The 21435-nt window shown below is 33.8% G+C and overlaps 4 protein-coding genes across 6 annotated transcripts; 2 read left to right on the forward strand and 2 right to left on the reverse strand.

Annotated features, from left to right (window-relative positions):
• Positions 1–840: 840 nt before the first annotated feature.
• On the reverse strand, positions 841–4977 carry LOC106176526 (armadillo repeat-containing protein 1). Of its 3 annotated transcripts, none has more exons than XM_087002296.1 (9): positions 4852–4977; positions 4341–4444; positions 4019–4093; positions 3710–3801; positions 3142–3231; positions 2434–2539; positions 2023–2139; positions 1662–1736; positions 841–1460 (listed from the first exon to the last, which is right to left on the reverse strand). In XM_087002296.1, the coding sequence occupies exons 2-9, from the start codon at positions 4416–4418 to the stop codon at positions 1272–1274; spliced, it is 822 nt and encodes a 273-aa protein (XP_086858422.1). In that variant the 5' UTR covers positions 4419–4444; positions 4852–4977; the 3' UTR covers positions 841–1271. The 3 variants fall into 3 exon arrangements, with proteins under 3 accessions (XP_086858422.1, XP_086858421.1, XP_086858423.1); XM_087002295.1 differs by having other exon boundaries at positions 4826–4945; XM_087002297.1 differs by lacking the exon at positions 2023–2139 and having other exon boundaries at positions 4826–4945.
• On the forward strand, positions 4948–8785 carry LOC106176563 (mitochondrial fission regulator 1). The gene is made up of 8 exons (XM_013559019.2): positions 4948–5051; positions 5398–5530; positions 5692–5784; positions 6023–6141; positions 6281–6567; positions 6690–6829; positions 7561–7685; positions 7955–8785. Exons 2-8 carry the CDS (start codon positions 5468–5470, stop codon positions 8238–8240), a joined length of 1113 nt encoding a protein of 370 aa, XP_013414473.2. The 5' UTR covers positions 4948–5051; positions 5398–5467; the 3' UTR covers positions 8241–8785.
• On the reverse strand, positions 8786–16909 carry LOC106176562 (protein AATF). The gene is made up of 14 exons (XM_013559017.3): positions 16718–16909; positions 16123–16272; positions 14294–14447; positions 13742–13911; positions 13052–13126; positions 12715–12846; positions 12026–12143; positions 11616–11786; positions 10988–11096; positions 10560–10658; positions 10214–10356; positions 9835–9915; positions 9525–9596; positions 8786–9392 (listed from the first exon to the last, which is right to left on the reverse strand). Exons 1-14 carry the CDS (start codon positions 16797–16799, stop codon positions 9320–9322), a joined length of 1629 nt encoding a protein of 542 aa, XP_013414471.2. The 5' UTR covers positions 16800–16909; the 3' UTR covers positions 8786–9319.
• Positions 16910–18505: 1596 nt separating this feature from the next.
• Positions 18506–20817, forward strand: LOC106176539 (uncharacterized). The gene is made up of 3 exons (XM_087002302.1): positions 18506–18706; positions 19122–19393; positions 19768–20817. Exons 2-3 carry the CDS (start codon positions 19123–19125, stop codon positions 19917–19919), a joined length of 423 nt encoding a protein of 140 aa, XP_086858428.1. The 5' UTR covers positions 18506–18706; position 19122; the 3' UTR covers positions 19920–20817.
• The last annotated feature ends 618 nt before the right edge of the window (positions 20818–21435 follow it).

Here is a 21435-nt window from a genome sequence, read left to right on the forward strand (position 1 = left end):
GCCATGTTGAATTATTTAAATGTGGTACTACCTGTAGATCACAATAAGTTTTATTTGGCTATGTGATTTTTCAAAGCTCATCAGTAAAATTTAATCAAAAATCATTTTGCACCATTGGTGACATGGTTCATTGGTATTTATTCAGTATTTGATGGACACTACCACTATACCAAAGAACGGTTGAACGTGGCAGTCTTTACATGCAGCTTATGTATCACCAGCTGCCATGTCGTGGTAACCATACACTTGTTACCAGGACAACAAAAAGACACTTGTTTTTGTTTGTTTTTTTTCTGGATTTTCTCACATGGCTAAAGTGGCTTTTATTCAAAGATGGGTACGATTGCTGGTTAAGTATCAATGTAAACTAGAAAAGTACAGACCTCTGACAAGGTACTGCAATTCTTGTTTTAATTAACTAATTATTAATTAATGGAGCACCACCAAAATCTAATCATTTGTTTATTTGCCAACTCCTTGTCAGTAGCTAACATACAGACAAATAATTTATGAATTGTTGGATCACCATTAATATGTTTGTCATTTTGTCTTCCCTTGTTGTTTTCTGAAAATTTATCAAAATCTTATCAATTTTTCCATTATGTTGGTAACAGACAAACAGAACCTCCCATCCAAAAAAAAAAACTTTGGCAGCGGTTTAAACTCAGAACTCTGTATATTAGTGTCACTGGTCTTTTGGACCTGCCAAGACACTTTTGCTGGCTGGCATACCTTACAAAAAACAAGTAGATTAGATTGGGAGTCTCAAGTTTTACTCATACATGCTACAGCTACCTGGGTTGACCACCATGATAAAGAGTAAAGAATAACAAAATCAAGTTACAGGTATGACATTTTATTGAAAACATTACAATATTAAAACAACGTTTCATTTTAAATTTCATTTGACATTTTAAAAGAGGTTTTCCTGCCTTGTGTGCCCACACACACAACCACATGTCAGACTTCCTTCCGTTCAAAATTCATCTAGCTTAATAACACCGATGTCACACAGGAAAGGATGCAGCAACCATGCCTACTTGAAACTGTAGCAACCACTCGTTTTGAAACAATAGCGACCGCTTGTTTACCACATAAACCTCCATTCCCAAGGCAATAAATATACTTCATCAAAGCTGTAAATCCTCATCTCCCAAAACTTCCTCTCATTTGGTATTAACAGATATACTTTCATTTGCAAAGCACGTTTGTTAAAAGGTTCTTTAGTGTTATTAATTGGTGTATTTTGCCACTGTTCCTTGCAATTAATTTCACCAGTAAAATGTGTTTGATATGTAACTGGCTGCGGCACTGAGCCAACCTTTTGCCTTATTCGCCTGGCCTAACCTTGCCAAGCTGTGGCTGTCTTTGGCAGGACTGTCCTCATCAGGAAGATACTGGGGGAGATCGAGGTTTTCTTTGTCAGGGGGAGCTGCTGCACCAGCACCAAATGAGATGAACTGCAAAAAAAGTGGAAAAAAAACCATTTCATCCTTTCGAGAAAGCAAAACAAAGAACTGGATCAATGTTTTATATCATACATAGATGTTAAAAGCTGAATGGAACAAATGTAATTTGTAACTCATCGTTGTTACTGTTCCTTTGACATTTTCTTCACAGTTTTCTTTTCATGGCACCATGAAATCAAAATTTAGCGTTACCTCTTCTCCATCTGGTCCTTTGACAACCTGTTCAGCAGACATTGTGTCAGATTTGGCAATTGCCCTTGCTAAGACCTAGAGAAATAAAATCATATAGCCCTGTAAGTTCAACTGATGAGGATGTCTTCAAAAAATTGCTTTAAGAATCATCAGGAGTCAAGTACATTTCTTTAAAAATTTGGAGATGAACATAAGCAGATATTTCATTCCTTTGCTCAGTAAAGGCTCCAGTAAATCCCAGCAAGCTACCCAGCTGGTAATTTAACTGTGGCCTCCTTAAACAAGTTACACAACTCTGAATGAAAATGAGTAATATATATATATATATATATATGTGGTCAGAATGAAATTATTAACCAACCTCTTCTGACATGTCCACCTTTGTACGAAGAATAGCTCTTTTCTTGACCATATCAAAAGTTATACTAATTACGCCTTTCACTTCTAGTAAGTGGCTGCGGCAGATCTCCATGTCCGTCTGTACATAAAAAATTTGAAAAAAATAATGGTGAACAAACAAAAAAGTTATGAATGGCAAACAGCACCGCCAAATATCAAAGAAGTGACTTCATTTTTAAAGCAATTTTCTTGGGGTTTGTGGTCCAACAATAATATTTTCATTGAACTTTTCAAAAACCAGTGGAATAAATTTCCTTGGTATTTTCAGTAATCATCAATTCAATGAATACAACATGTCAAAGTGTTTTTTAGGTATGCTTTGTTCCTTTTGTATCAAAACTTAGTAAAAAAAATGACAGAGAACACGTCCCACCTTATCTTTAAGTCCTTTGATCTGAAGGACCACCGTCTTACTTCTGCCCTGTGCTATAAAAAAACCTCCTTTCTTCTTCATTGTTTCTTTTCTGCAAGACTGTGACCTAAGAATAAAATCAAATATGTTGCGGATGAAAAATAATGTAAGATAGATCAAATTGTTATCATTTTGCTTACAAGGCTAAAGCTACTTACATGAAAGTTTTTTTTTCTTTGGGGGGGGGGGGGGGGGGGGTGCTGCAAAATTTCTACATTATGTCATGAAAATATTTTAATGGTTTGTTTTGTCTGCAAATAAAGCAAAAATCTAAGATAATAATATAGTATTGTTCAAATATTTCCACTATCAGATCGTTTTACGCAACTGGGCTGTTTTAATAATGACATTTTCCCTTAATTTTTTTTTTATCCATGAAAAGAATGTTTGGTACAGGTATTGGTGCACTGCTTCTATTTGAACTTATTGAATAATTTGAGAAGGCGAGTCATAATTTGTATATGTTTCACAACTCCAAATGGCTTCACATGCATCTTGAAATAATCATCTTCCTTATTGGCATCATTACACAGGTCTACATTAATTTGAACCAAGGACTTGCATAACATACATAACATCTAAGGCAGAAAGGAAACCTTACACTTCACATATATATATCACAATTATCACTAAACTAATCTCTACTACCACATTTTCAATTCAGCTCACCTTGTATTTTTACTGTCTTTCAGGGCATGGCTCTCTTCATACAGAAGCTTGTGGAGTTGTTTGGCCAAAGTTTGTATCTCATTGTTATCACTGCAGTAAGAGAAAAAATTTTGTTTTCAATGAAATACTGAGATATTCAAAGCACTTATAATTATTCATTAATTTTTTTTTTTTTTTTTGGAAATTACCTGAAACTGCCATCCACTGAGCATCTCACGCCAACTGAAACCATTAGTCTGTGTGTGTGTGTGTGTGTGTGTGTGTGTGTATGTGTGTGTGTCTGTGTCTGTGTGTATCACCCCATTTCCATAGATTAGATCGACCTATTTTAGATCGACCTAACTCCCTGGGGGTTCACGCTAAATAGCTGTCAGCCGGGCGGACACGAAAGTTAATTACCCCCTTACAGCTTGTAGTAGGCGGGACGGACATTTAAGTCAGATTATCTGAAAGTAATCTAGTGAGACTCCCCGCGGGGATAGATCGATCTAAAATCTATGGGAATAGAGCCTATGTGTGTGCGCACGCACATGCGTGCATGCGAGCGTGTATATATACTTTATCTTACCTCTCCAATAGCATAACAACTTGATCCTCCATGCCCAAGAAACGACTCAGATATGCTCTGTGTTTTGCTGTGTCAGAGAGCAGTATGAGAGTCTAAAAGAAAGTATGATATATCAAGTGCTATAAACAATTTGGTGTTTAAAAAATTAAGCAACAAGATTAAGCAAATAATTCATACCATATCACAACAAGTTGTTGACATTTTATCTCTTCCGAATATGAGTCTTCATTGCTATCACATTAGTTTAGTTGTCTATTTAGGCATGTATAGGATTGGGAACCTGACAGACTGTACTAGTATATTACTTACCTCTAGAGCAGCTTTCCTGAAACTGGGGTCATTGTTTGACAACACCAATACCAGAAACCCTACAGACGCACTATCCTTGAAATTTGAAAAGAATTGCATTAAATAATGTGAGAGCATTTAATCTTACAATAAAACTGCACATATATTAAAGCACTTCTTTTTAGTTACACTTTTAGTTATATTAGCTGTTCATGAGCAATAATTTATCATGGGCACCTGACAACAACCAATTCTTATAAATTATTCTGTTGAGAAACAAATTGGCAAAATACATTTAATAACTTACAATGCTTTTTAACAAGATGTTGATCAGAACCTATACCTGAAGTAGACGCGTTCTTGTGAGAGGATCAGCTGCTATCTTCTTGCAAGCTAAAACTGTGCTGACATCTGCAGACATTTTGGTAGTACACTGTAAAACTGAATCTGAAGGATACATTTGGATTTATTCCACCTAGTACTTATCCAATGACTAATGCCCACTGTTAGTGTTACAGACTTTTTTTTTCTGAAACAGTGGGCATAATTCATAATTGCAATTAGCATTTACATTTGAGAATTCAGAGTTTTCCAGTTGTTTAGAGAAAGGTTTACTCACAACATCAAATCAACGAATAGATCTTACACATGATTTATTTATGAAAAATTGAAAAATATCCCGACAAGTTTGGCCCAACCTCACTGACTGATCTTGGCTTTAGTCTAAGCTTCAATCCTAACGTCATCATAACAAAAGACGAACTTTAATCATAATAAATAGGCAGATTGGCACGTTAGTTTCTGCAATTGTTAAACAATATCACTTACTTGATACTGCTCAAAATTAGAGTTACCTGAAAACGTAGCTAAATTCACTTGCAGTCTCAATATTTTGTCTTTCGTATTTGATGCCCTTTAACTGATTCGTAATCTTATTGGCCAATGTCGATGACACACTTTTTATTCTCATTTTCATTGGCTGATACAATTGGGTCGCCACCGGCATTGTGGGAAATAAATTTAAAAGTCTCTGTTGGAACTGGCCTGGTGTCATGTAAGTTCAGTATTATTTCTACTTGTAATATAGTTACATTAAATGAAGATTTTTCTATTTTACAGTTATGTACATATATGCCCTCACGTGGATAAGAATTGTTTTTCAGCTTTATATTTTTTGAATTTAGAAAACTGTAAGGCGGAAAATGTACTGTCCCCAAAATCACATATCGTGCTAATTTTCACAATCATGCCTCACAGTCATTTATCCATTATTATAATTATTAAAAAAGCCTAAAGCCAAGTCAGCTATCAAATCCACCTTATTTTGATACTTGATTCATTAGAAAAATTCATTTAAAAAATTCCCAAAATTTTCTGTCCAATTTTTCCTATGTTTCTAGATCTACCAGTACGTCTTTCCTAAGATGAACCAAAGTTTTACATGACATTGAGCCTGAGGACAGAAGCTTCATGGATGTTGTAGAGATCATTAGGATGCTGATCGAGTACTTGGGACTGGATTTAATACATTTGGTAAGATTAGTAACTGTTTTTCAGCAGATTTTATGAATATTGATCAATACCTTTAAATAGAACTGCCAGGTTTGTGGAGAAAATGCGAAGAATGATGATTGACAAGCATCATTCATATATTCCATAATGATACATGTTTACCTTTATTTCTTGCCTATCAGCCCCTGCCAATATGGATGACCAACAGCAGAAGTTTAATCAGAACAATCGGAACAAAGCTGCCACTCCAACCTCCAAAAAGAGTCCGAGTCAATGTAAGGAAATATTATGCAGATGTTGTAATTACTGTTTCTCCCATCTGACATCTAAATTTTTAAAAAAATTCTTTCTACCATTAGTACACAAATAGAGGATGAGTAAGTATATTGTCATCATTAGAATGTTGAGCTTTTTATAAAGGTTGCCATGTTAAATAAATCCATTAGTACACCTATATTTCGCTCCTTGCATCATAAAATTTGTTGATTGAAAGCCTTTTCCCTGTTACTACAGAGATATCTACTGCATCATTCTGATCATTATGCACGCTGTTCCACACCCGTGTCCATGATAGAGGATGACCATCATGGTTTAGAGGAGGCCCTGTGGTTAGATGAAGATGCAGATGACAGGTGAGATAATAACTTCCCATGGTGTTACATTTCTTTCTACAACAAACAAAAATCAAAATATCAGTTTTGGGAATGTTGAATCTCTTTTAAAGTTTCATTTATTAATTTTTTATATTTCTTTCTTTCTTTTTTATTCAAGATTTGAAGATCCATTCAACTTTAGATCACACCAGAAAAGATTCCACAAGGAACCAGCCAAGCGATTGTTTCATCATCGCTTAAAAGAAGATTTGCATCCCCACCAACAGAGCACCTGTGAAGATTCGGCTCTATGGCTTAACAAAGAACTATCTATAACAAACTGTTCCTCTACCTCACAGACTCCAGATCCCGCAGCTATGCAACGGATCTCAGAACTAGAAGAACAGCTAGAACAACTAAGGAAGCAGATGCAATCAATTGTTCTGATGCAGGAACAAAGTAAAGGTATGGAAGAGTTGGGATTTATTTCCGAGTGATTGATCAAAACATTGTAATTGTACTGAATTGGTGCCCTGATTTTATTTGTTGGAAAATTCTAAACATTGTCCGTTTTTCTTTGCTTTCAGCTGCAAGTGGTGTAACCAGCAGTGGGCCTCCTCCAGCAGCTCCGCCACCTCCCCCTCCTCCTCCTCCTCCACCACCCCCACCCCCACCACCTCCACCCATGAGTGGTCCTATGATGTCACTTAAGGAAACTATTGCAAAGGTAAGGTCTGCACTGTGAGTTTAGCCAATATTCCTTAAGGATACTGTAAGTGTTTGCCAAACACTCCTTATTTACTACCTAACATATATTATTTATTTCAGATAAATCTTCAGTGCCAGTGACTAAATAATAAACATTACACACGTCATCTTACGAGTGACGTCATAATTGCAATTTTGGGGTAAAAATAGAAAAATTGATTTTTCACATTTCTCTTTTAACTGATGAAGCACAGACACCGTTTCAACGCAAATTTCACAACCCATTTAGTACTCCAAAACTTTTCCAACAATTTTTATTAAAGGCCTTAGTTCATATTTTATCAGTGACAAAATAATGAGTTTGTTTAAATCTGGAATTAGGGGCTCATTAGTCCTTTTAAACCAAAATGAGAGCACAGGATAAAAGCCCATAGACTTGTGGTAAACTGTGCCAATTTTCGTGATAAAGTTTGTTCAGGGACGGAGTTAGCCCCCCATAGATGACTTATTGAATAATTACGTGCAGAAAAAACTCATTTTTGATGTCTGGATGATAAAAAAACCTTTACAGTACCCTTGAAGCCAATGGCAGATTGTAGATTGTTCACATTTGAAAACTAAAAGCTGAAGTGGTATAATCAGTAACTTTCAGAACCTTGTTCTTAATATAGAACAAGACTCCTTCACACATATATAGACTTTATGTCCTCTGTAATGAGTTTATTTATTTATTTATTTATTTATTTTCAGAATAAAAAATCCCAGGGTACAGGTGGCAATAATACAGGCAATGGGCCTAAGGAGACTAGACCAGACATGTCTCAGATATTAAAAGGTTTAGGAAAAGTCAAGTTGAAATCTGTAACTTTGGAAAGGTAAGTGCAGTTCTGTTCCATTTTGATGAAAATTTTAGTGTTAGAGTTGTACAGTCGCGTCATGTAAATTTATCACTGGGGCTCTTCATGTTGCTACAGCCATTTATTTGGTGTGCAATTACACAACTGTTCAAAAATATAAAAGTTTGCCCCTGAAACAAGTGTATGATACCCTTTTAGTTCATGCCCACAAGCTACATGCTCATTATAAGTACAACATACTGTTACCTTTGAAAAATGTATCACTAATACTCACTTCAACATTTCAGGTCTCCAGGTGGAACCCCAATCAGACCTAAAAAACAAGACAGTGCCACTTCATTCATAGCCCAGGCTCTGAAGAAGAAGTTTGCTCACAGACATGTGTACAGCCCTGACCAGGACAAAGAGAACATGAACGACAGTGGTACCTTCAGCCCATCATCTCCCACAACTCCAAAGACTGCAGACTTTGGTCCACACATGCTTAAACCCGTGAACAGGAGACTTTCTGGCATCACTAAGGAAAGGAGGCGTTCTGGTGTTCTTAGTCCATTGGCAGAAGTGAATATGTGATAACATGGATAGATTTTGTTGTTGAATGAAAGTTGATTACTGACCAACTTTGGCTCAAAGTCACACTTACATGGGTTTCCAAGTGGCAAAATTGTCAGTGGCGTTTACCTTTCAAAATTGAGAGGGAGTGGACAAGACTTGGTGCTGTTTGACCCACTATTCAAATGCCAGCCATTTACAGGAAACAAGTTGGACTTTTTGTATGGTGCTACAACATTATCTGAACTTACAATGTTGTTCACACAAGTTACTTTTCTCAGATTAAAGGACAGACTTTTCAATTGAATGATCTTTAAGAAAAATATTGCAACATTATGTCCTTAGATACTTAAGAGTGTTGTCATTGATTTATTTTAATGTGTTGAAGCAAAATGTTTACTTGTATTAATCGGGGATGGTCAAAAGTGCTTGGATGAATGCGATTTTTAAGAGTTCTTTTTATAAGTTCTGTTTTCAAATGTCAGATTTATTCAGAATTTATCATCTGTAAATATGTAAAAATAAAACAACTGGAAAGTTTTAATAAAATTTTAAAACATGTTCAATATGGTATTTTTCAAATTTATTACCATCTTTTGGCAATAATACAGTTTGACTCTTTTAAAAAATACCTGGGCAAGTTTCAAAACACCTGTTGTGCATTTTTACAGCATAGCCCATTTCCCTAGCACTATTTTAAACAGTTCATAAAATGGCAGTGGTATGAACTTTCAAAAAATGAAAACGTCTTGAGACAGCAGAAGATTTTAAACGTTTTTTACTTTCAAGTACATAAACCAATTCTTGTTGAATTTATCAAAGGCACGGTATTACTTATGCTTGTTGATCATTTTTGAATAGCGGAATGTCATTAATTGATGTCAACAACCTGAATTATCAGTTGCTACCTGCTCACTGTCTTGACAAACCTCACATTTGAGAATGGGTTAAAGACTTAATTCTCCCAGATTGTTACAGTTGTGAGTGTCAGGAAAGGTTGGTTAGATGAAGAAAAATAAATTTTTGATGAACTCTGGGTGACTAATGCGTACAATGTGGTGTTAAGACTTGATGCAGCATGGCTGCTTTTTCAAATCTGGTCAGCTTTTGTTAGCCTGGTTATCTGCCACCCCTTGAAACCTCTTGCCAAATAACGATGAGTAAAGATCATCCCTGAAAAGGAAAAAAAAATGGTGAGAAATACTGCTTTTCAAGACTTGCTTACCTGTATGTAGACAACTTGGAACTGGGAACTTGAAAATTGACTGGTCTTAGAGCTATACTTTAAGCACCATTAATACTCACTTAGATTCATCTGTCCAAGTTGTGGTATCTTGTGGAGCCATAAAATTTACCAGCTTGTTTAGAATGTTGTACCTAGAGTTATAACAATTTACTTTAAAAATTCACTTCTATCAAAAAGGCATTTCTCGAATTACAGTGACATTTATCTGTTCTAAATTTTATCTGTTATAAATTTTTCTCACTAAGATTAATTCAATACCCTTTTTCAGAAAAAATACATCTAGCAGCTTGTCAAAGGAAAAAAACAACTGGAAGTACTGATACTGGTTGGATTCACTATCTTATGAATTAATTGTATTCACAAACTCACCTTATTTTTCGTCCTTTACTTGCTTTTGTATCAACTTTCTTTTTTGATTTACTTCTCAGTTTCTGTATTTCTAACCACTGCCTAAATAAAAAAAAAAACAAGTTAATATAGCAATGAAAATATCTGTACCTTTTTTCTTTCTTATTCTCATCTAAAGGAAAAAGAGCACCAATATATGGTCAATGGAAAATCATACTAAATACATTATTTTTATAACAATCATTACATTGTTCATTTTTAGTGAGGAACAATAAAGACCACAAATAACATAAATGTCACAATTCATTTCACATAAAAACTGTGATTTACAATCCAGTTAATCTTTTAGAAGAACTATAAAATATATTGATATTTCTTAAACTTGTATATCCCTTTTCACCTCGTGATGGCCACTGGATCTGTTAAATCACTTGTTTTTCTTTCTATAAGTTCTCTAAGCAGCTGATGGTAAAAGTCATCATCGTCAAATATTTCTTCATCATAATCTTTCAAGTGGTCCCTGTTTGGTAACTGTTCATGTGCCTATTAAATAACCATGGTAAATTAAAAAGTTAAGATTCATTCATTCCATCTAGTTTTTCATCGAAATTTTTAAAAATTCAAATAGCAAAACAAGCAGGAAAATGGTTTAAGCTTATTCAAGATTTTTCAAATCAAAAACAAGATATCTTCAATTCCACCTTTTGTCCCATATTACAGTTCCACTTTATTAGACTTTCCCATACCTCAGTTCTATCTTCATCTTCTTTTTCTTTTCCAAGAACACGATAAGATGATCTTTTTAACTGGGTCCTCCTTAATAGACGCTCTCTATCAGAAAGAACCTAGAAAAGAGAAATTTAGTATATAATGCAAAGAGCAATGACTTTTCTTCTCTTCCAATTTTTCATTCACTTGTTTATCTATTTATGAGTTTTAGTCATCCAGTTTAATCAAAATAAAATATGTACAACTAGGGGTTTTACAGGAATTTACATTAACAACCAGTCCATCCAGGTCATTATTGGTACCTATTGAAAGGTCTCAGGTTGAGACTGTAACATTGGTCAGCTGATAATGTCAGTTCCAGTACCAGAGTAATACACATATCTTTTTGAGAGGAAAAAGTTGCATCCAAGAAAACAATACATCATTCAACAGCATCTATGTTTACCTGTTCAATTTGCTTCAGTGTAGATTGGTCAAATGCACTGAAAGATTTACTGCTCACTTTCCCAGCTGCTAATTTGGTTTTGTCATTCCACTTCTGTATTGTATTATTCCTAAATTAAAGATTTTTTAAGGGATCGGTATAAATGCTCGCCTTTCTGGACAAAGAACACATTATTTTTAAGCTCATACACAATTGAAATTACAATAAAAAAACACTGCTGAAACTCACCTTACTGATGAAAATAAAAGTACTTTTTGAAATGGCACTCTAACAACTTTTTTTTTCATGGCCCAATTCAAATTTCATGTGTATTTTCACAAAATAAATTTTACTTGATGAAATACACTAAAATTCCAGGAATATTGTCCTCATGTCACGAGGCACTTTTTTTATAACTACCAGAAAAATTATAACTTCAGATCATTACTTTAGATTCAGTGAAAACTATTTTGGTTACAAAAAATACTTTTTTTTTATGTGACATTTTCCTTCACTTTTACATGTGTCAAACTAAAAAAATAAAAGTAAGAAAAATATGACTTATAAATTAACAGAATTTTATCGTTGACACTGAAAAAGATATGCTTTTTACCATGTGGCAGATCTGTGAATGGCAAGACATACCTACCTGTACAAATGAAAAGCTTTGTGTCTTTTAGCTAGGAATTCTGGAAATTCATCGACTGTAATTTTCCTTTTATGTGACAGATCTGGAGATTTTGATGTCTTTTTAGCATTTTTTTCATCATCTTCAAATTCAGACTCACTAGTAATTTCTTCATCTTCAGAATCCTGTGCACTGAAAAGGTCAATTTTTGCTTAATGAAAAAATTAATAATTCTGCCCCTAAAATCCGAAGTAAAAATTGATTTTAAGTTCAAAACTTTTTTGTTTGTGCTATTAGATGAGCAAATATCAAATAAAATACTCCAAAATGTTTTTCTATGATGACCTTTTGTTGTGTGAAAGATAAATACATCCTCCAAGGAAACTCTCCTGTCATATTTAAAAATACTAGAAAACAGTCAAGATTATTACCTGTTTGGTAGTTTCTGTTGGCCATTGTCAACCAGGTGCTTGACTTCTGGATTTTGTTGTAATAGCAATGTTTGCAGTTCAGCAAGAGCATTTTCCAACTGAGATAATACTGATTCCACTGGAAAATGAGGCATATTGTTTTAATAAGAATATCATACATTGTGGCATATAAAACAATTCCCCAATATTATATTAACAAATTCAAAGTGAAATCAACATTAATCTTAGCTTTGATTTCATCATATTATTTGCTGAAGTGAGTTTTTTGACACCCTTTTAAGGAAGAGACACATATATCTGCTTTTCTTCATATCTGCAGTAAAAATGAACTGCATATAATTCTAGGATTACCTAAGTTTGGTATGGCATGTTGTGGTATTATATGGTATGGTATGATGTGATCTGCTATGGTGTAGTATGGTACAGTGTAGTATGGTGATGTGATATGAAAATGCGTAGTTTGGAACAGTGTGATACGGTATATATGAGTATGATATGATATGAGATGGTATGGGTTTCAAAGTTTGCATTTGTATGGTGTAGTACGAGTTGGTATGGTATGATGCGGTATGGCAAGGTGTGGTTTGGTATGTGATATGGTAAGATGTAGTACAGTAAGACACTTTACAGCACAACTTAGCACACTACAGTTTATGACATGGTTACATGAATGCAATATATAAACCAACCTTCTGTTGTGGCTTCCAAATAATTTTCCTCTTTGCTAAAAGCTGGCCAAGTATTAGGTTGAGGAAGCTGATTGGCTAATATCAGTGCTTTCTGAAGTTTGATCCTGCCCTCTAGTAAGCTGTCCCACATTGCTACAGGGTAATGAAATTCATTTACAAATCTTAAATATTTCAAATATTAAAAAAAACATTATATAATGCAATTCCTTAACAAAAAAATCAAACAATCCTATCATTAACTTTTATCATTTGAACTATTCCATCTAGCAGCTTTTTTAGGCTCAAATAAGAACCATTTACATGAATCTTTGAAAAATGAACAGAACCTTTGACTTACTTAGTTGAGCTCTTGTTGCCAAGCCCTTTGCCTTTTCCTCTGCTACATCACCCTTGAATAAACTCTGCACATCCCCTACAAAATAATTGCATTAGCATGGAATGGAAAACAAGCAAGCTGAAACTGACAAATATTTAAACCAATATAAAGTCTGAACACTGTCAGGAAATAACTGATTTCAGACTAAACACTAGAATAATCAGTTAATTGGACATTTTAATGAAGAGAGAGGTTTTAATTGGATTTAGGTAAACCCTTTTGAGGTTATCATTTAAATTTTGCTGGTGACCCTAGCAGGTCTGAAGCAAACCAGAATAACAGTTTCCTAGACATTACTGAATCAAGTTTGAAATACATTGCTCAATTTCTTAACAAAGATATACAATTTTCTATAATTCTATATAATTTTCTATATATATATCTTATAATTTGTTCACTATATAGTTTGTTTCAACTTTGGCTTGTATTTTGCCCCGACAGATGACTCCAAAATGTTTTAAACAAGGTGACCTCGATTTCAAATTTCTTTGGTGACAAAAAAAAAATGCAAAAAACATTGACCCAAAAAAGATGGACTGATAAAAGAGATCACTATATATAGTCTTTACTGCAAATGTGCATAAAAGAAAAATATCCTTTAGACTTTTAAAGGAATGCACTGTTCACGATAATGTCAAATGAATAAAATACCCTTTTCTTCCTCAATATCATCCTCCTGTTGGTTTGCAGTCTGATCCTTCAAAAGGTCATCCTCCTCAGTTTCTTCACCTTCAACATCATCATCATCATCATCATCATCACTCATAGCATCACTTCCATCTTCATAATCATCTGAGTGTTCTGTATTTCCATTTATCTGACTGAAAGTGTTTAAGACATATCTCATAACAACATGTTATATCAGAGCATTATTAGTACCAAATACTTATTTTGATAAAAAGCATTTATCAGACATAAATAAAATTATGATTATGATATTTTGTTAAAAAAAAACCAAAAAAGTAATAGATTTGTATATCATATTACATATGTATCATTTGTCATCCTTTTTTAAAATTTGGGTTAAAGTGTAACAAAAAACCTTGTAAATCACTTCAAAAGAAATTTATCTGTCATGTGCTTTTAATCTGTTCAATTTCTTACATACTCTTTAAGCACACTAGTACAGCAGAAACTACTTTCTTATATTAATAATATACTAATTCTTAATTAACAATTTTTTTTTCAATGGCTGACATATACCTTTTCCCTGCAGTTTTATCTGTGAGTTTGTTTTTGAAAGTCTCCAGATCAATGTCTTCTAGGTCGCTGTCTTCCCTGTCTTCATCACTACTTTCCAAGCTGCCTTCTTCTTCACTTAAAAATTCTTCTTCATTATCTGATTCTGTGCTAGCATCTAAAATAATATTTTTTGGAAATAAAAAATACAATAATAAATCACATCCTAATTGATTTACATTTTTAAAACACAGATATTGGCAAACAAATTTATTTTGAGATTATATCAAAATGACATGGATACAGATACTGAAAACAATGCTTTAACCCTATCAAAATAAGAAACCAAATGCTTCTCAACCCATCTCTGGCAAGTCAGAAAAAATAAACCCCACAGCAGGGCTAGACACTAACTTTTATAAGCACCTGTCCTTCGGACAGGTGGTCATAAATTTGACCTGTCTGATTTTCAAACCAACCTGTCCAACAAAACCAATATTTTTTTCTATTAATACCTAGAACTTTGTAAATTAATATGTGTAGTCATACATTTAATGGATTTATTACCAAAATACTCAATCAAATGAGCTGGGAAAATGCACCTTAAAGTGAATTTATTTTCAGATAAAAAGTTGCTTTTTCAAACTTGTGAACTCCTGAAGATTAAATCTTGCATATAAGTCTGATTTAACATAGTTCCAATCAGGGCTTCTCCTAGGATTTGGGGTACAGAGTCTACTTATTGTAAATCTGCAATTTGATAAGAGATTCACATGAAGTTTAACCACAGCTAAAAAAAAAAAACAACAAAAAAAAAAAAAAAACTGAGCGGGAAGTGGGGAGGGGTACTGTTAAATTAATTTTATTAAAATATTCAAAATTAATTATATTTGAATATAGTTCAATGAAAAGTTAAATAATATTCATTTTATAATACTCAACTTTTATTTATGTTAAGAATTTAACTTCTTTAGGGGTTATCATGTGTTTGAATTTTTTTTAATATATGAATTAAATAATATCAGTATAAAAAGTTCTCCTTCTTTTTATTTAAATTCTCATATTTGTTATTACTACCGTAATTTCTTCCTTACATCAATATCACACTGGTATATGACAGCAATGTTAATTTATCATATTCCAGCACTAATTTTTTTAACTGTAAATAACATAGGTGATGCTAGAGTCATTAAAGAAAACATCATACAAAATTTCAGGTTATATTTTGGCAAATAAACAACATTTCAACAAGATCATCAGTCCAAAAGATTTCACTTTCTATAGTGAGTAGATAGCATACAACGTATTTGATTGACAGGCAGTATGTTGCCTTGACAACGAACTAGATATAGCCAGTTCATCCAGTTCAATCTGGCTTTGTACCCAGTACAGTACCTGTGTAGTCCCTGTTTTTGGAACAGTCTTAATAACCAAAGCACGTAGATTTTGAACTAAATAATATTTAGTAAAGAACCTGATATGTGAATAAAGTTCGTCTGATGAAGTTCTGGAGGGTGTTCACTTTCATAATTTGGCGGTAAGTTTACTCAGACTTCGTTTTGCGACTGCATGTGTTTTGTGCCAAAAGTAGGTCACTCTTTTCAATGCCGTCTAGGAAGAGAATAAAAGACGTTAGGATGCAACAAAAAAAGATTTTTTAAAGACTTTTGCTCCAAATTTCTCACAAAACATGACCTGTCCGTCGGACAGCCAACCTTGCAACTTCACCTGTCCGAACTGAATTTTTACCTGTCCCGGACAGGCGGACAGGCGCTAATGTCGAGCCCTGCACAGATAAGCTGAAAAAATTACTAGTAATGTCCATTTTTCAAGAAATAAATAGTATTACTTGCCAAGTAGATTCTTCCTCGACACACTCCTACCAGCATATCTTACATCTGTATCTGACAGTAATGGGGTCACCTTCTTCCTAAGAAGACTGGTCTCATTTGTTTCACATAAATCTGATGGTACATATGAATTTACCACCTTTGCAGACGTCTCTGAAGAAAATAAAAATACAATATGTAACAACTACAAATCCATAAACCCTGAATAAGAGAGTAACAAGTGTGAAGCCACTGATTACAACTTATAAAGGCAGTTTATTTATTTTTTAATAGAAAAATTCCATTATAAAAACAAAAAGAATCTGTATAAACGCCCAAGACCATCCGAAGTAACAGAAAACTACATATATTTCAAAATTTTACCCGTAAAAGATACGGGGCTGATCGAGCGTGTTCCATTGCGTGTACCCAAATCATAAAAACGATTCTAGAGTGGGGTGATTAGGATTGGGATTTATCCATTCACATATCAGTCCACGTGTTTAACAATTCTGTAGATCCTGTTTGCCTGGTTGTGATACCGGTTAGACATCAATTCATAATATCACGTATTTTTTTAATTATATCATTCCTTGTGTATTTGTTGAATTGGACTTACCGTCATCTATGTCATCTTCGGGATCTTTGAAACTAGGAGCAGGGTTTGCAAGCTGAGCAATTTGTTCTGCGAGGCTTGCCATTTTATTTCGTTCTCTCAACAGAAGCAAGTAAACAACTTGTCACCGTGTAACAACGTTACCTTTTTTCAAGATGGGACCAAATCGGAGCTGATTCAATGGTAGCTCGTTAATAATAATAATAATAATAATAATAATAATAATAATAATAATAATAATTTATTGTCATATTTATACAAATATAAAATGAAAATTGGTATGATCTGTCGATAAAATGTGATACAGTGGAATTATTAAAATACATTTTGTTCATTAAAAATACGTACTGCTGATGGATAAAAACTATTCAATACCATATAAGAAATAAGAGATTATTTTGTATCGGTTGAATTAGGCCTATCTTTATTTCCAATGGTGCAGGTTTCGTTTTCAACTGTTCAACTCTTGTACATTCTACTATTAATTCTAAAGATGCAATAAATAAGGTATTTCCTATGTGTATCTGTTAACACCTTCAAACGTTCAGCAAAGTGCGCGCAGTGACACACTGTTCAATATTGCATGCTAGCATATCATCACTTTATGAGTAGTAATGCAGCATTAGGCCTTAAGTAAAATAAGGGCTAAAATCCTGTCACATCTTCCCATATCAAAGTAATGTGTTTATTAAAACGTGTGCCACTGTATCTTTCTCAATAGACACGTGTAGGCCTAAATCATTTACCGTTAGGCCAAACAAAACTGGTAAGATGGTTAACCAGCTCAACAGAACTGACCCTAATTTTGAAGAAATCAGATTTCTTTTCTCACTTCTTCTTCTTCTTCTTCTTCTTCTTCTTATTATTATTATTATTATTATTATTATTATTATTATTATCGGATGGAAAATGCATTGGGCATTGATTTGGTAAGTGGCAAGTTTTACAATTGAATTGTGTAGAATTCGTTATTTTAGTGTAGAAAATTTACTTCCTTGTGCCTGCAAATGCCATCATTAAATGCAGACCAGAGAGTTCATTTCAGGGGAGGAGACTTGTTTCCCAGCACATTGTAATGGATTATCCAGGTTAGCTGATTTTAAACCATAATCTCATTACGAACGCCCCTTGTAACACCAAGGGTGCCCACCCAGCCCAACCACACACTACAGACACTATAGACACTATAGACTATAATACAATACGATAAGAAACCGTATGTTTGCCTGCTTGTTACTTGTGCGCAGGTTTTCCTGAGAACCAGAACATTTCCTGTCCCGCCGTGGCCTGCAAGGTGCAAATTTTTTTGCGGATGTGTTGCAAAAGTTCACCATGAAGTACTTTAGGATAGGATTACGGTGATTATCTTATGAGATATTGAAGTTTGAATTTTTTTACCCTAAATTAGTACGTAGTGGCATTAGTTCATTCTCTTATGACGTTATTTACTTACGACTTTTAAAAAGAGATCGATAAACCACATGCGTACTAAAAATAAAAATGCAAAAGAATACAATAATTGTCAATTATATCGTTATATTTTAAGATCACCCGACAAATACCACTTTACAAACTTCGATCGCTCAAAACACATCTCTTTGCAAATTCATCTCAGATGCAGGTGTCGCTATAGAAAACTTCTTGTTTTGTGTTTGATGCATCCTGTCTCTTAATTGCAAGGAAGATCGCACGTCCTTCTTGAACTCTTTAAATCAATCGTTCCTGTTACTGCCATAAATGGACCACTTTAGTCATCCTTAGACTGTCGTTTTACGAGTGTAATCTCAGAGCACCTGATAATTGAACTCCAGGTGTAAGCAGGAGGTTCGTGACGTCGGATATAATAATTATCGTGATTCTCCTCGACATCACATATATATCTCAATATATATACACATTACGACACTGATACTAGGGGAGTCAGACTGAGAGCACGAAGACTGTCTGACGAACGGCTGAGACTGACCACTTCCACTAACCATAATCGTAAAAGTAAGTGTAGTTTTACTGAGAAATTAATATTTAGACAAGCAGAATGTTTCCGAAATCAATTTAAATGAAAATGGTCCTATGGCGAGCGAAATATAGAGACTCAATAATAATTTGACATTAACTGCATTATTATATAATTTACTTTAAAGGACAGGTATATTTTAAATCAGCATTATCGAAATGTCGTTTCATTTTATTTGATACAAAATCGTTGGAAATAAAATTACATATTTACTAAGAGACATCGACGGCTTATAAATGATACGATGGACCAATCACTTTTTTTCATGTAAACGCATAATAAACTTTGAAGGGAATTTTGAAACAAACATCAAATTCACAAAAAAATCATTTCACTCTATAGTACTTCTAACTATTTACATATTCTTAATATATTCTTATCTTTTTTACTCAGGATGATTAAAACACGACTGTATGCAGTAGCCACGCTGACGGTAACACTTTCTTTGGTAATGGCCGGACAAATGGACGGGGAAGCGACCGCCATGTCGTGGGAAGACCCACCATCAGAAAAGATATTCAAACCAGAATCTGTTGTCGAGTATTCGATGTTGACCGATCCCGACCTTAGTGAAAGACAGAGATTCGCTACTTTTTGGAACAAACTCAGAGGAACACAATCTGGCTTCAGTGAAGGAAAAGTTCATGGACTGTATAATATGCAAGGTAAAGTTTTTTTTTTTGTTTTTTTTTACATTAACACTGACCACTTTTACATATGATCAATATGATTTATGCATTTTGCATATTGATGTATGATATGTATTTTTATTTGGAGGTTGGAATCTTAGTAGAAGTTGAAAATTTCCCGATTTCGTATGTGATCAAATTTTAATTTCTATTTCTAGTAAAATTAATAAAATTTGCTGTATTAGTTTTGAGACTCAATGTTTTATTTGTGCTGAAATGATAATGTAGTTTCCTTCACAATGTAAATTTGATATTCGGTTCCAATTTTCGGAATTTATAAAAAATAATAATAATCAATACGAAGAAAACAAGCAGTCTTAAAACGCTTATTATTATTTTTTTTTTCATAGTTCCATTGAGGTACGAAATAATGAACACCATAAAAAGAGCTCGTCCCACCAAGGGACGCCTGTGTCCACGTGGGCGGGCCCTCATTGAGTGTTACGACGCTTCATTTGCCGTGTGGATTCACCAGCTGATGAAACAAAATGGGAGACGATAACCTACTAAAAACTTACTTCTTTCCTGTTCGCCAACAGAAAGACTATCTTTTAAAAAGCGTAGATCTTTGTTTTTCTTTTCTTTTTGTCTAAAAACGTTAACTGTTAAGTGAGGACTCATTTTCTATTGATAATAGGTATTTATAATTCGTTATATTTCCTGGGGTATTTCCATTAATTAAATTAACTGGGCCAATCAGTATAGGTCTGACATTTCATCTGAAGCCTATCGACTTCCAATTGATGGATGGTTTAATAATGCCTTTATCATAAGCCGGTATTCGAGAGGTTTACTTCCTGTCAGGCACATCGGTGACGTTTTGGATTATAAAATATCAGAGGCCCTAGGTTATTTAAACGGCAGAAATGTAGATATTAATAGTTTATTTTTCGATGCCATGTTCATGATGTTTAATCAACTGAACATTATTGATTGGGAATATTTCGATGTTTAAGTTTAATTTTATGTCACTGCAATCTTTAAGTATTCTGTAAAGCGTAATGCGTTGAGTTTAATTTTATGTCACTCCAATCTCTAAGTATTCTGTCGAGCGGTCTGTTTGTACTTTATCTTAGGTGTATTTCACCCTACGTGCACTTTTATTTTATGTATACAGTTTACCTTTCTATATTCCCTAGTATCGATAGAAGCGTGTATACATCCCATTCGCCTGGAAACTGGACTATTGTTAATTGATTTTTTATTATCATCATCAACAACAACAATCCAGTGTGAATATTTTCACTAAGTATTGTCAATATGGAAATATATATACCAAAGTCCAGTGTTCTTATCAATCATTCAGATTTTCCATTTTGATTACCTGGTCAATTATTCAAGGCGGAGTCGCAAAGTCTTATTCACTTTAGGCAAAAATAAAAGCGGCAAATATCAATCAACTGAAATTTCGAGTTCTTATTGATGTCTATAATGGACCTCTAACTAATTCATATGTTTTGATTGCAGGTAAAAGGTGCTGCCATCACCGCGTTCTGTTTTTTTTTTTTTTTTTTTTAAACCCCTATTCCACACCGACTACGTATTCTAAGAACTGCCAGATATTTAAAGAATTAAGAAATGTGAGTAATAGTGGAATATATGGAGATATTGATTTTTCTAATGAAGGCAATATTATTAAAATTGCTGACATGATGAAAAAATTGTAAGAAAAACGGGCAAAAAGTATCATTTTAATTGCAACTTTCTTCTTTCTAATTAAAGACACTCAAAATTCTATGTGAATTTTTACATCAAAAATCCATCCTTGTGCCATCTTTTTCAACCACTGTTGTTTCAAACATTCAGTCTTTGGTTTGTTGAATTACTATGAAAAGGGAGAAAGTTTTAAAAAGATTTCATACAATGTTTTATCTTAGCTACATCTCTAAATGCCTAAATATCATTTTCCTAGATCTACATAAATATTGGCCAAGATTCACATTGATCAGCATTTCTTGTGGGGTGAATCATGACCATACAAGTTTTGGTGTATAAGAATGAAATCTTATGTCTTATGT

Source organism: Lingula anatina, chromosome 1, assembly GCF_051362555.1.
Source record: "Lingula anatina isolate TDL-2025a chromosome 1, LinAna3.0, whole genome shotgun sequence".
Classification (NCBI taxonomy): domain Eukaryota; kingdom Metazoa; phylum Brachiopoda; class Lingulata; order Lingulida; family Lingulidae; genus Lingula; species Lingula anatina.

Excerpts from the sequence above, each read along its gene's own strand:
- LOC106176526 (XM_087002296.1), bottom strand. The coding sequence starts at position 4,418 with ATGTCTGCAGATGTCAGCACAGTTTTAGCTTGCAAGAAGATAGCAGCT. Across the intron at positions 4,094-4,340 it reads CAAGAACGCGTCTACTTCAG|GATAGTGCGTCTGTAGGGTT; the intron begins GTATAGGTTCTG and ends TCAAATTTCAAG. Across the intron at positions 3,232-3,709 it reads GTTGTTATGCTATTGGAGAG|TGATAACAATGAGATACAAA; the intron begins GTAAGATAAAGT and ends CTCTTACTGCAG.
- LOC106176563 (XM_013559019.2), top strand. The coding sequence starts at position 5,468 with ATGGATGTTGTAGAGATCATTAGGATGCTGATCGAGTACTTGGGACTG. Across the intron at positions 6,830-7,560 it reads TTAAGGAAACTATTGCAAAG|AATAAAAAATCCCAGGGTAC; the intron begins GTAAGGTCTGCA and ends ATTTATTTTCAG. Across the intron at positions 7,686-7,954 it reads AAATCTGTAACTTTGGAAAG|GTCTCCAGGTGGAACCCCAA; the intron begins GTAAGTGCAGTT and ends TCAACATTTCAG.
- LOC106176562 (XM_013559017.3), bottom strand. The coding sequence starts at position 16,799 with ATGGCAAGCCTCGCAGAACAAATTGCTCAGCTTGCAAACCCTGCTCCT. Across the intron at positions 12,144-12,714 it reads TTTGGAAGCCACAACAGAAG|TGGAATCAGTATTATCTCAG; the intron begins GTTGGTTTATAT and ends CTCATTTTCCAG. Across the intron at positions 9,916-10,213 it reads GATCCAGTGGCCATCACGAG|GCAGTGGTTAGAAATACAGA; the intron begins GTGAAAAGGGAT and ends TTTTTTATTTAG.
- LOC106176539 (XM_087002302.1), top strand. The coding sequence starts at position 19,123 with ATGATTAAAACACGACTGTATGCAGTAGCCACGCTGACGGTAACACTT. Across the intron at positions 19,394-19,767 it reads TGGACTGTATAATATGCAAG|TTCCATTGAGGTACGAAATA; the intron begins GTAAAGTTTTTT and ends TTTTTTTCATAG.